This window comes from Myotis yumanensis, unplaced genomic scaffold (assembly GCF_028538775.1).
Source record: "Myotis yumanensis isolate MYYU_CA2020_CCGP unplaced genomic scaffold, mMyoYum1.0.hap1 SCAF_3, whole genome shotgun sequence".
Lineage (NCBI taxonomy): Eukaryota > Metazoa > Chordata > Mammalia > Chiroptera > Vespertilionidae > Myotis > Myotis yumanensis.
The window spans coordinates 174904561-174919052 of record NW_027223754.1 but is presented as its reverse complement, the minus strand read 5'-3'; the positions used below and the strand labels follow the sequence as shown (position 1 = coordinate 174919052).

General features: G+C 42.9%; 1 protein-coding gene across 1 annotated transcript in view; it reads right to left on the bottom strand.

Annotated features, from left to right (window-relative positions):
- Positions 1-7613: 7613 nt before the first annotated feature.
- The window catches only part of PKP2 (plakophilin 2), an 83292-nt gene continuing 76413 nt past the window's right edge, over positions 7614-14492 (bottom strand). The window contains exons 12-13 of the mRNA XM_070410453.1: positions 9219-9306; positions 7614-9068 (exon numbers count right to left, since the gene is read on the bottom strand). Coding sequence (XP_070266554.1) covers positions 9000-9068; positions 9219-9306 — 157 coding nt within the window. The 3' untranslated portion in view covers positions 7614-8999. The remainder of the gene's footprint in view (positions 9069-9218; positions 9307-14492) is intronic.

Below are 14492 nucleotides of genomic sequence, written 5' to 3'. Positions count from 1 at the left end.
CATCCTTGTCACTCAGAAGATACCAGCTGTACCATCTTCTTTCATTATTCTCCTTGAAATCATGAGTATTAGGTTTATCTGCAGTTCTTTGCTTTCCCATTGTTCTTTATCCACAAACTTTCATGGACTTTGTCCTAAATGCAATGCAACAACAGCCATAGCAGAAAACCTGCACCCTTTTAAAGAACCCAGTTATCTTATAGGCCAGAAGTCAGTTTGCTAAAAAATATTAAATTCTTTCTTCTTTGAGTGTCTCTACACAGGGCAGGCGATGTTGGTTGACTGCTCTGCAGCCCTTTTCCCTTGCTCAGTAAAACCCTGACTTTAAGTACTCACCATCAATGAGGCCCAGCCTTGAGTAAAATATGATTGGTTTAAGAAAGGAACACTAGTTTCATTTTTCTCATCAGAAATTGATTTCAGAAGGATGTGTGATGTAATTCCAGCCAATATGAAATGAGAGATGCCAGATAAAGGCTTTTGGGAAAATTTTTTTTACTTATTAAGAAACAGATGCAAGAAAGGACTGTATTACTTTCTAGTCTGTGGAAATGGGATGTTTGGAGCTGTTACACGATTCTGACAACATGAAAAAACAACAAGGACACAAAAGGTACAGGTTGACAATGGCAGAGCAGAAAGATGGAAGGAATCTGGGTTCTCGATGACTTTAATGAGCTGCTGAAATAACCCAGCCTGTGCCCAAATCTGGTCTTCCTCTCACACAAGGACCTTTATGTCTTTGTTACAATGAAAACATTTACTGCTTAAGCCATTTTGAGTTGAACTTTTTTGATATTCAAATGCAAATAAAGCATCTTAAGTGATAAACTAAAGCAGGGAAAAGAGAACATGAGATGACGTGCTACCTAATATGTCCAGGCATAATTCTTATAAAGAGATACTTAGGCAATACACAAAAATCGATTACGTCTTTTTTTTTTTAAATTAGGAACTGAGAAAATATCCAATTAGAGAAGGTGTAAAAGAAATAAATTCTTGAGAAAAAAATTTTTGAATCACTTTTCTAAATATTAAAATTTTCATGCACTCTTATTACAAGTTGTCAATTCTGACAACTCCTGGTTAAAAATGAAGATATCTTCTTAATGATTCTCCACCTCTCACTCTAACCATTTCTTGTTTTATGAGAGACACATTCCAGCAGATCCCTATGTGCCCAGAGCTCCCTGACCCTCTCCATACAGTTGGTGACTTTTCATTCCCAGGTGAAGCAAAGCAGACTGTACATCGTGACACTGTGCATCATAAAGCCAGTTTCACTGAGGTCCTCGAGCAGTTTCTCAGAAACGTGCCTCTCACTGGTCCTCTGCTCCAGCAATGAATTACCAACACAGGTATGCCGAAAGAATTAAAAACGGAAACACTCTTTGTCTAAAACAAACACCCAAAGGATTAGTTGTTCTTGGGAAGAACATCCTATTAGTGTTGAAAGAAAATCTGCAACATTTTGGACTTGTTTTCCATTCATTGCCAGGTGTATGGTGTGTTAGCGGTGTCCAGGTGAAAATCTGTTTTCTTAGGGACTGAACTGCTTCTTGATGTGAGATTTATGAGGGGGTCTGATCAGCCAGATGTCGGGATGTCTGTTATGCTTCCACCTGCTTCTCTGGGCTAATGACTAGGAGGCAGCATCCTGTCTGCAGATTAGGAGCACTCCAGGTGGGAATGAAAACATATTCAGGAAATAGACCTCAATCTACTGAAATCACTGATTTTCCTAAAAGACTGTGCATGACTAACTCCAGGCTATCTTCAGATGAACTGGAGTACTGTGAACCACATACATAGATTCTGTCCTCTTGTTTATGGTTCTGATCACTGTTGGGTCAAAGTGTTTACTACAGAAGCACAGCTTCTTCAAGAGTCATCTAAGAAAAAAAGACTATTGATTCAAACAAAAGGTTTGTGACATGCAGCACACCACTCTATCTCTTCCTTGAGATTTCACAGTGCACATGGCATGTTAGGAATTCTGAGATGTCTTATAATCAAGATTTATAATCCAGGTCTCTCTCTCTCTCTCTAGCTTTTTTAAAAAATTAAGTTCTTTATTGTTTAATGTATTACATAAGTCTCCTTTTTCCCCCATTGACCTCTCCCCAGCCAGCCCCAACCCCCAGCACAAGCCCTCAACCCCCCAACCCCCGCCTGTGTCCATATGCATGCATACAAGTCCTTTGGTTGATCACTTATCCCCTCACCCCCCCACCCCCCACCTTCCCTCATAGGTTGGACAGTCTGTTCGATGCTTCTATGACTCTGGTTCTGTTTCTCATTATCAGTTTACGTTGTTCATTATAGTCCACAAATGAGTGAGATCATGTGATACTTAACTTTCTCTGACTGGCTTATTTCACTTAGCATAATGCTCTCCAGTTCCATCCATGATTTTGAGAATGGTAAGAATTCCTTCTTTTTCACAGCAGCGTAGTATTCCATTGTGTAGATGTGCCACAGTTTTCTAGTCCACTCACCTGATTAATCTAGGTCTTTTGATCTTTGTGTAACTTGGCCCTTCTCAACTTACTGAAGTATGTGGTATTTCTTTTCACATTAACATTCATAAATACCCCTAAAGAATTTGTGTTCTGAGGAATCAACATTCAGAATCACTTTTCTGAGCCATATTTGCTTTCCTCATTTCTGCCTGGCCTTCTAAGGTGTGTGTGTGTGTGTGTGTGTGTGTGTGTGTGTAAAATGGGTAGATGATGGAAAGGTTGGGACTTTGAACTAACTGAAAAAAGAAATTCAAAAGAGATGGACTAAAAAATAAAAGCAAAGACCCCCCAAACCAGAAACACCACAAAATTTAGTTAACATTTACTGAGGACATAGTATCAGGTACTGTTTTAAGTGCTTTATAATTATGAAAACATTTAATCCTCAAAACAACCCCATGAGGTAACTATTACTTTTATTCACATGTAATAGGTAAGGAAAGCTGAGGCTCAGAGAGAGTAAGTGGAGAAGGCAGTGGAGAACTCACAAGTTGAGCTCAGGTTAACTGGTTTTAGAATCAGTCCCCAATAAATCAACATTCTGTCCTCTGAACTCTCCAAAGAGAGACAAGACAGAGCCCCCACATTTCCCCAGCACGGAGACATGAGTCTGTCATTATTGGTTCCCACAGGAGCCCTGGTCACCCCTAGCCCTGTTCATAGAGCCCCTCTGCACTTTCCAGCTATGTGACTTTGGAATGTGACTTAACCTCTCTCTGTTTCAGGTTATTTTCACATATAAACATAAAAGAAAAAGAAAAAATATATACACACTTCAGAGGATGCTGTAGGGCAGTGATGGCGAACCTATGACATGCGAACTCATTTTTTTTGGTTGATTTTTCTTTGTTAAATGGCATTTAAATATATAAAGTGAATATCAAAAATATGTCTTTGTTTTACTATGGTTGCAAATATCAAAAAATTTCTATATGTGACACGGCACCAGACCTAAGTTAGGGTTTTTCAAAATGTTGACACGCCAAGCTCTAAAGGTTCACCATCACTGCTGTAGGGCATACTCAATATGTATACTATTGCTGAGTTAGTCTCACAATTCTCCTCTGTCAGAATAACATAGCACCACTCTCCAGCTAAATATTGCAGATTCTTTAACTGTGTTTCCCAAACTATGGCCTTCAGAATGCTTTCCCTTCTGCTATTTTAAACAGCTCTTATGCCAATGTGTGGCATTTTGAGTGCTCTTTCTTGAATAAATCACAAAAAAGAGAGTTTTTTTTTTCTTATAGTCCTTAAAAGGTTACATTTAATTGCATAAGAGATTAAATGGTCAGTACCAGTATATACTAAAATGTTAGACCTACTAGTAAAAAGAATTTTACTTTGAAAAGTTTGTTCCCGGCCATCTGGTGTGGCTCAGTGGTTGAGTGTCGACCTATGAACCAGGAAATCACTGTTCGATTCTGGTCAGGGCACATGTCAGGGTTGCAGGCTTGATCTCCAGTAGCGGGCACGCAGGAGGCAGCCAATCAATGATTCTCTCTCATCACTGATGTTTCTATCTTCCTCTCCCTCCCTCTCTCTGGAATCAATTTAAAAAAAAATAAAGTGTTTGTTGTGGGAAGGAATCCTATATAATAAAAGCCTAATATGCAAGTAGACCGAACAGCAGAACTACTGGTTGGCCCCAGGGTGAGGCCGGCAAGCGGGCAGCACCAGGCCAGCCAAGGCAGGTGCCAGCAGGCAGAGGGAGGCGATGGCGATCGGGGGTGGGATGGTGGTGGTGGTGGGGTGATGGGGGGTGGGGCCAGCCACTCGCTGGCTAGCGCTATCCCCCGATCAGCCCGTGGGTCGCCTCCTGCAGAGGGAGGCCAGACTGTGGCTTAGGCCTGCTCCCTGAAGGGGAGTCATCAGTCTGACAACCCCCGAGGGCTCCTGGTCTGCGAGAGGGGTCAGGCCAGGCTAAGGGACCGCCCCCTCCCCCCTTTAAGTGCACAAATTTTCATGCACTGGGCCTCTAGTAAGTATAGATAAAAAAGGAAACAAACTTTTTAAAATATATTTTTATTGATTTCAGAGAGGAAGGGAGAGAGAGAGGAACATCAATGATGAAGAGAATCATCGATCAGCTGCCTCCTGCATGCCTTCTACTGGGGATCAAGCCTGCAACCTGAGCTTGTGTCCTGACTGGGAATCAAACCACGACCTCCTGGTTCATGGGTCGATGCTCATCCACTGAGTCACACAACAAACACTTTAATGCAACAGCTAGTGAGTCTTAAGTTGGGCTAGTTACAGGATCATGTTGGGCATTAGTTGAATGAGCGCTGGCATATTTTTCTTCTCTGTCACTTCAATAAGAACTGAGTCTTTTCTGATGCAAGAAGATACTTTAAGGAGGACATGACCAGATGCCCTCTAAATTCCCTCTTAATCCTCAGATTCTGTGACTGAGGCTTCTTCAGTTTTGCTTAAAGTACACATATACTGAAGTCATCATCATTCCAATTCAGTAAGTTCATCACACATGTTTTTTAAAGGAAATTACATTTATAACTATAATATATATAAACTAGAGGCCCAGTGCACAAAAATTTGTGCCCTGGGGGGGGGGGGGAAGGGGGGGACCCTCAGCCCGGCCTGTGCCCTCTCACAGTCTGGCACCCCTCGGGAGATAACGACCTGCTGGCTTAGGCCTGCTCCTGGGTGGCAGAGGGCAGGCCCAATCCCTAGGTGCAGCCCCTGGTCAGGCTCAGAGCAGGGCCGATTGGGGAGTTGGGGCGCCGCCCCGTCATGCACAGAGCAGGGCGGATTGGGAGGTTGCGATGCCACCCTCAGTCACGCTCAGGGTATGGCTGATTGGGGGGTTGGGGCACCGCCCCCTATCACACTCAAGGCAGGGTCGATGGGGAGGTTGCGGCGCCACCCCCTGTCACGCACAGAGCAGGGCCGATCAGGGGTTTGGGGCGCTGCCCCCCGTCACGCACAGAGCAGGGCCAATCAGGGGGTTGGGGTGCTGCCCCCTGTCACGCACAGAGCGGGACCATCAGGGGGGTTGGGGCTCCGTACCCTGTCACGCACAGAGCAGGGCCAATCAGGGGGTTGGGGAGCTCCCCCCTGTCATGCACAGAGCAGGGCCAATCAGGGGGTTGAGGAACTCCCCTGTGTCACACACAGAACAGGGCCCATCAGGGGGTTGGGGAGCTCCCCCCTGTCACGCACAGAGTAGGGCTGATAGGGGAGTTAGGGCACCGCCCTCTATCACCCACAGAGCAGGGCCGATCAGGGGGTTGGGGCGCTGCCACTGTCACACTCAGGGCAGGGCCGATGGGGAGGTTATGGCTCTACCCCGTCACACACAGAGCAGGGCCCGTGGGGGAGGGGGGATTGGGGCGCCGCCCTCTATCACCCACAGAGCAGGGCCGATCAGGGGGTTGGGACGCCGCACCCTGTCACACACAGAGCAACAGGGTGATCAGGGGGTTTGGGCGCTGCCCCCTGTCACGCTGATCCGGTGCCAGGAGGCCTCGCGGCTCTGCTGATCCCGGTGCTGGGAGGCATATTACCCTTTTACTATATAGGATAGAGGCCTGGGGGCCGGCTGGTTTGCCCTGAAGGGTGTCCTGGATCAGGGTGGGGGTCCCCACTGGGGTGCCCGGCCAGTCTGGGTGAGGGGCTAAGGGCTGCTTTCAGGCTGGCGGTTGTTGATTGAAGCTCCCAACCGCTCCTTTTTTTTATTTTATTCTGGGCCAGCTTTAGATCTGGCTCTACCTCTGAGAACAGGTATCTGGTTTGTTTCGGTTCTATAATTGAAACAATGTATAACTCCAGCTCTGAGATCCCGGCCTATATTTGTTAGAATGTTTCAAACTGCCAGCTCAGAGGCTGGCAAGTCAGGCAGGGAACGTTGGAGTCTGCAATCACTGGAGCAAGCAAGCCTCACGTTTGCTTCCAGCTGCCTGGCTGCCGGCCGCCATCTTGGCTGACAGTTAATTTGCATAAGGATATGCTGATTAGCCAATGGGAAGGGTAGCGGTCGTACTCTAATTACCATGTTTCTCTTTTATTAGTGTAGATACAAATATTTCCCATTTCCCTTTTCTTATAGGAAATTGCTTCTTCAGAGGGTGATTATATTGATTTTAAAGTGGTTTATCTACTCATGCTGTTTATTTTCCCACTTGACATGTTAATCTCCTATTTTGTCAGATAATCCTTTAGTTATTCCCATGGGTATAAACAAATGTTTCCAGTTATAGAAATGGCAGGAATATCCCATATTCCTGAAGACCACACAGAATTCCTGACAAGGCACAGCCCTTTGGAACTCTTAACATGAATAAATGCAAAGGCCCCGCTCAGCTGGTCAGTTCCTTTGATGACATAGGCACAGTCTGGGTATGTGGGAAATAAAAGAGCTTTGTGTGTGAACCAGTGATCAAAACTGATAATCAATCAAATAATGACTTCCCTCAGAAATGTTCACAGATACAAAGCATGAAGTTTTTGTAAATAGAGTGACAAAGCAAAACACAGGGATCAAACACAGTCTATTTTTCGTGGTCACAGACTCACTCCATTAACTAAAATTTAACAATAGCTAACGTACTTGTATGTCTCTCCATTTTAACATGTTTTAGTCACTAGCTAGTCTTATCTTTCTTATAGGAAGAGTTACTTGTTAAAGGATTAAGGACTTTAGTTAGGGAAGGATTACAAAGCAATTACGAGGTATTAAACTCTTAGTCATTAGATTAAAGTTTATCAGGTCAAATCCTCAAATGTCACATCAATCATATCACATATATTAAGATACATAAATTAGATGCCCAGAATCTAATGCAGGCAACATTATTTTTGCCTAACTTTGTGGTGAACTTTACTAAAGGCTCCATTAGTGCCTTAAAAAATACGGAAACTTCTTGAACAGAAATCAGTTACCTGGAGAAATAAAGATACTCCAAATGCCTATTGTCAAATCTCTGGAAAAAGAGAATTTCTATCTTCAGTATTTTAAAAATGGGTATCTAAATAATTTCAGGTTAAACTAGGTAACTTCAATCTTCTCCATTGAGCTGTTAAAATGGAAAAAATTTCAAGTTCTAAATATAATAAAGACTTATGTACACATTCAAATAGAAAATAGGGATTTATTTTCTATTACGCTTTTCTGGACAAAAGGAGATGAATTTTTTACTTCTTATTTCTTATAACAAACATTGTCAGATTTCTTTTAAAAAACATAACAAAACAGAATTGTAGTCGAGAAGATTACTTCTTTATGAATGGCATAAACCAGAGTCCAGTTAAAATAACACTTAATACAGATTCGCCCTAATAGACGATGTTGTCAACTTTTACAAATGAGTACTTCTCATATCACTTCTGGGTGGCCCAGACCCCTTTATCCTCAATATAATGTCTTTATTTTTCTTCTCTAGAGTTTCCTTTACTTAAAATAATGGCTTGAGGAAGATTATGAGACTTGGTGGCTCTGTGCTCCTTTTTAAATGTTGGGCAAACTTGGGCTGGTTGATAACAACTAACATTTAAATGAACTGTGTTTTCAGAGCCCTGGGCTGGCCCTGCCGTTTGAGGGACCTTGGTTCCTTTTGTAGCTAAATATAGAGTCCATTTTTCCACCAGCCCACTGCAGAGGCTGAGAAAGTCCAAGAAATAGATTACATTGAGTGCTACTGTTCAGAAGAGATTTGCATTTAATGCTGTTGTTATAGGGAAAGTATTTCCTTAAGCAAAAATCTCATTTACTCAGTGGTTAGAGGAAACACTGAATTTCATAGCCAAAGTTCCTTTTTCTGTAGAAAAGATTTTAAATCTGCTTGATCACTACCTTTCAATTCTTTTTTCTTATAGACATGCATGCTCCATGATTTAAACTTCTTAAGTTCATTTAAAAAGAGAAAAAATTCAAGAGGATAAGAACAAACACAAAGTCATAAAAAAACACAAAAAAAACAGAAAACAGTTTTGCCATTAAATTTTCTCCTGGATAACTTAGCAAATATTTGTCCTTTCCATTCTGTTTCAACACTGCAGACAATATATGCATGGCTCTCTGGTGAAGCAATGTGCATATAAGTGACAAAACATGGAAATGTAGATAAAACTTTTAAAATCCTAGTAATACTACAACAGATTCTTTCCTTATTTATTCTGTCAGCGTCCATTCCACATGAATTCACATTTCGGTTCCAGGAGGGCATGAGCCATAAGCCCTAATCCCAAAGACCACTATCTGTGGAGGGTAAATAGAGCCTGCTGCCAGTATCTTCTGGTGGCAAACTTGTGAAAATCTTCTGGAAGACTAATAAAATCATATTCTGATTATTTGTCTTCTGGATTCGGGGGACCATGGAAATACAAAAGGATAAAAACAAGGCATGCTTTATTTCTGAGGTTTCTTGGACTGGGAAGTAGAAAAATAGGTGTTTTCCTTTGGGGTTTTTTTTGTGGCCGAGAAAGGTTGGTATTTCTGAGAGCACTTTTTCACTTTCCTCAGTCTTTAAGGGAGTGGTAGGCTTTGGTAGTCCGGCTGTTGACAAAATCTGTCTTCTTAAACTGAGCCTTTGGAATAAGCAAATGAAAAATATGATCAATAACAACATTTGCACACACAAAACTGCAGTTCTTAGTGATTTCCCACCAGGGTCAGACAAGTGGGCCATTAGGATCTGGCTCTGCTAACTAGGACACATGCCTTTGGAGCGCTCTTACCTTCTTGTAGGCATTGTGGAGCTCCGTGTGTGTCCACAGGGCATATAAGAGAACAGAAGCAGCTTTGCTTGCCTTGTTGGAGGCAGAGCTGAAAGAAGAAAAGGACATTCCGAGATCAGTGAGAATGTGTCTGAGGCTCCTGGAGGTGGCCGTTGGACAGTCTGTAAATCTTCTTTAACTGCTGTTGCTCAGTAGCCATCCATTAAGTCAGGCTACTCACAATGACAAGAGAATCAAATGGTAAGCTTCAGGCCAGGGACCACTTTTTAGAGTCTCATTATTTTTTAAATATATTTTTATTGATTTCAGAGAGGGAGAAAGAGATAGAAACATCAATGATGAGAGAGAATCATTGATCGCCTGCATCCTGCACATCCCCCACTGAGGATCTTGCCCACAACCTGGGCATGTACCCTAACCAGGAATCAAACCGTGAGCTCCTGGTTCAAAGGTCGATGCTTAACCACTGAGTCACGCTGGCCAGGCTATAAATTATTTTGAAAAAATCTTTTAAATATGTTTTTATTGATTTTTTCAGGGAGAGGAGGAAAGAGAGATAGAGATAGAAACATTGATGAGAGAGAGCAACATCATTGATTGGCTGCCTCCTGCACGTCCCCTACTGGGGATCGAGCCCACAACCTGGGCTTGTGCCCAAACTGGGAATCAAACTGTGACCTCCTGGTTCATAGATCAACACTCAACCACTGTGCCACTCCAGCCAGGCGAAAAAAATCTTATAAAACCACTAACAGTGCTAACAAATAGTTTATAGAGCAAATTTCTGATATTTATAAGGACTATGTTACAAATCCTTAAATTTATTTATAGAATACAATTTATATTTATATATTTATACTGCCATTTATAGAACAAATATATATGTTTGCTTATAATGTGTGTGCATGTATTTTTATCAGGAAAGTGTGACTGAAAAATATATATCCTTCTCTTAGACTGACTCTATAGGTAGGAATAATTTTTTCAAGTTAATAAAATAAATTCTTGTTGGAACATTTGTTAAAATAGGTTCAAAATGTCTTTGTTCTTGTGCAGAGCAAATGTCAAATGTGTTCCTGTTTTAAATCCAAGTTACCACTGAATTTGACATTGTATTTAGTTTTTGATGTTCTGCTTTTAAATTTGTCCTAAATTTCCTGTTTCTGGCTGAGGAGAAAATGCTTTTTTTGATCTTTTTCTCGTCTACCACCTGAACTTTCTTTTAACAAAGAAACATATCTTTTATCTTTCCTATCATAGGAGTTTGTAAACATGCAACTGAGAATAGAGAATGCAAAGCTGTATGGAGAAGTGCATGCTGGGCTCATTCTTCAGCTAAAAGCCTTTCTCTTCCACACCAACCGAGCAGAGAGGGTAAGGCAGATTGGCACCCTAAATAATTTTTTAGTTACCTCATGGATTTCTCAGACTAGCTTGTTTATAACTGAGATACTAATTAATCCATGAAAGCTATGGGTCCCTAATATTTAAAATTGGAAAAAGTTCAACAGCAAGTGAAGGGGAACAGAATACACCACCCCAAAATATGCCTCTCTGGCATGGGATTATTTTAGCTGATTATGTTTAAGAAACAGCAGACATAGGGAAAGCTCTGAAAACTGAGTGGAAGTTACCCTTGAAAGAGACATTTATAAGGAAAATCTCCATTTGTAAGGAGTTTCTGTACCAGAAAGTGAGGGATGACTAAATCTTTAGAAAGTTTGATCAATGGAGAAGGCAAGGAGTTAAATCTGCCTAACAACCCTTGTTTACTGTGCTTTTCCTGGGAATCCCCTTAAACTGGCCTCCCCTCTTCCCCAGCATCTTTTGTTAGAGGCTTGGGCCATTTCTAGGAGTTACTCAGTTTTCCTGGGTCTCTCCCAAGGATACAGAAGGTCTACATGTTATCAAACTTCCTTTATTTTTCTTTTGTTAATCTGTCTTTTTTATTGCAGGGGTGTCTCAGCCAAGAACCCAGTGATACTGTTGTAATTAACCTAGTTATTAGTGACAGGAAAGGAGCAAAGGGAAGGCCAAATATTATAGACATGTCATTTAGGCAGTTTCACCAGGAAGTTAAAGCTTTACACTCCCCAGGGAGCCGCCAGTCTATTCCCTACAGATTGCTGGAGGAAGGCACTGAACAGGGGGCGAGAGAGACATGACCAGTAAAGTTTGGGTGACATTGGAAAGGTACTTGTTTGTCAGTCACACCTGGGAAAAGGTCACTGGCCAGAATGGGCGTGGCCACTGCAAGCACAGGAACAATTAATCCCCTAAACAAAAGAGTTAGCTCTCTTGTTTTTTCTTGGTTCCTCTTATGCTCTTAGCGTGCTGTGCTCTTGATTAAGTCCCAGTTTTGGGGCTCTCACACTCCTGCTTCCTGCATTCACCCACATGACCACCCCTACACACAATGGACCAATGGACTATATAACTAACCTGCTGCTGAACTGGACCCGGCTGCAATGTGGAATGGAAACTGTGGACACTGACTTTGCTTTTAGCTCTACTGAAGCCCCAGCTGCACTCCTTCAAGAACTGGATTAAGGGAAATGGGACTTTGGAAACCAAGGGATGTAATTCAACGCAAATAAAAATCACTCATCCTCTCATGTGAGTCTCAAAAAATTCTTTTCCTTGAGATATCATAAGGACTCCAACCCCAATACCTCAATTCCCCCGATAGCACTAGAAGGGTAGAGAAAAAAGTATTTTTCGTCCCCTTCACAAGGGTGTTATATTTATAAAATTTGTTTTTAAGTTGGCTGTTGACACTTGGGAACTCATTTATTCAAAGATAAAATGATATAAATGATAATTGGTCCCCAGGCTAGTCCATGTGAAAGGATTTCAACCTAGAATGAAACCAGAGGATATGAAATAGAGAATGTCATGCATGCCCCCTCAGAAGAAGAGAACTTATGAACTGAGAGACTGACTCCCTGTAAATGTCTGATTAAAGAAGGCTGAGACTCCCCGGAAGCTTGCTGCAGCATGGGTTACCACACTGTCATTTCTCTGCTACTCCCGAATGAGCTCAAATTCTGGGAACCTGAGCTTGCCTCAGTTAATGTCTTCATTTAAATTGATGCCATAAATTACAGGTCAGCTGTACAACACCTGAGCAAGCAAGGAGCACCAGGCACAGACAGTAGAAATTCCTTGTTGACTTTTTCTCTTTTCTTTTTTTAGACAGGGCATGTGAGGACTGGCTCACAAATGGACACTTGGGGCAACAAAGAAATAACAGATTAGCTCCTCCATATGTTGCTAAGCTACAAGAAGTTCCCCAAAGTGATGGTGGTAAGCAGAGGTAGTTAGCTAGTTATTAATAAAGAGAGGGACCAAAGGGGATTCAGACATGGAGCTTAATAAACGAGGGAGCTGAATCAAATATTAAGCTTAATAAACTGGGAAACGAATCACACATTGGGCCTGCTTCACGAGGAAGTTACAGCATCCCATTAAGCTGGATTTACTAGAGGCTATAGCATTAAATTCATGTACACACTCCAGGGTATCGTGGAGGAGACTTAACACTCCAAGCAGCCAGGAAAATCTTCCAGGGGGGTGCTGCCTGATGATACCAGTTTATGGGACGGAGGAGGAGAGAAAACTCCTCTGCTCAGCACATGCACAGTAGAAACCAGATGATGCAACAGAATTCTTAGACGTCAACATGGTACAGGGGAGGAGCTTCTACTTGAAGCATGCGAAGTAAAAGTCAAAAGGTGATATAAAGAGGCAGAACCTAACCTGGAAAAATCTGGGAAAAGAATCAGGTTGGATAGGGGGCATGAAACCCTGGTAGGTCCAGGAAAGGGATTGGTTAAGGGCAGGGCCCAATGAGAGCCCAGGAGAAATCAGGAAGTGGGTTGGATGGTTTGAGGGACACCTTGCCCGTTATGGAGAACCAGGAAAAAACATGGAGGATTGTCAGAAGTTTCAAGGAAGTTGCTGCTAGAGCCTGCCCACCCCCTCCATCCCCGAGGGTGTATTATTTCCCTTCACCCCAATAAAAATCTTACCACTACATTTAAACTTCTCCATGCATGAGCCCTTTGAAATTTCTTTCTTGAGACACTACAAAAGAGCCCACTTTCACCAGCAACAAGAGTGTGTACTCCAATGTGCCTGTTATGTCTGAGTACTCAAATAAGTAAAATCATGCAGTCTTTTGGAAATTTGCTTAGAAGTTTGGATGACTACTGCAAATAGTCATTTCTGTTTTGCAGCAATAATTCACTTTTTCCCCCACAAAGACAGACCAACTGCTATTTGCCAGGCTCTGGGAACAGGTGAATATTCCCTGCTCTTAGGAACTGACCTTCTAACCAGTGCTCCTTTTAATCGTGTGGCTCTGACTCTGAATGGGGTCTGCCCTCCCATGAACTTTGCCAGAGGGGGGCTCAAAGCACAAGGGGTTTATACTGGGTGGGGCTGTGGTAGAGGACACAGGCGATCACCCAGGATGCCACAGACCCCTCTGCTCACCCTTGTGTGGCCAAGCACATGCTTGTCCATTACAGAGGAAGTCCATTTGCTTTGCAACTCATTAGAACTGGGCTATAACATTTCTCTCTTTTTTAGTTATTTACAAAAGTAAGTTGTCTTTAACAAGTCAAACATTTCAGAATTGTATAAAGAGAAAAAGATAATAATCATCATGCCCCCTTTAGATCCTATCACTCTAAATTAAGTAATAGTAATAATTTGATTATACCAGGTTTTTCATTCTCTTCCTTCCTTTTTATTTTATTACTAGAGGCCTGGTCCACGAGATTCGTGCACTTGCGGGGAGGGGGGGTGGGGTGGGGATCTGCTCAGCCCAGCCTGTGCCCTCTCACAGTCCAGGAGTCCTTGGGGGATGCCTGACTGTAGGCCCATGGGGAGCGGGCCTAAGCCATCAGTCAGACATCCTTAGCGCTGCCACAGAGGCGGGAGAGGCTCCTGCCACCGCTGCTGCGCTCGCCTGCTGTGAGCCCTGTGGGAGTGCACTGACCATCAGAGGGCAGCTCCTGCGTTGAGTCAGTGCACGTCATAGCGACCGGCTGTTCTGCCGTTCTGTCGATTTGCATATTAGCCTTTTATTATATAGGACTAGAGGCCCGGTGTACGAATTTGTGCACAGGTGAGGTCCCTTGGCCTGGCTGGCAATCAGGGCCGATTGGGGCTGTCTTGCCCAGTCCTGATTGGGCCGATCGGAGCCAGCCAGCCAGGGGGAGGGACTGTGGGAGGTTGGCCAGTGGCAGGAAGTTGGCTGTGGGATCG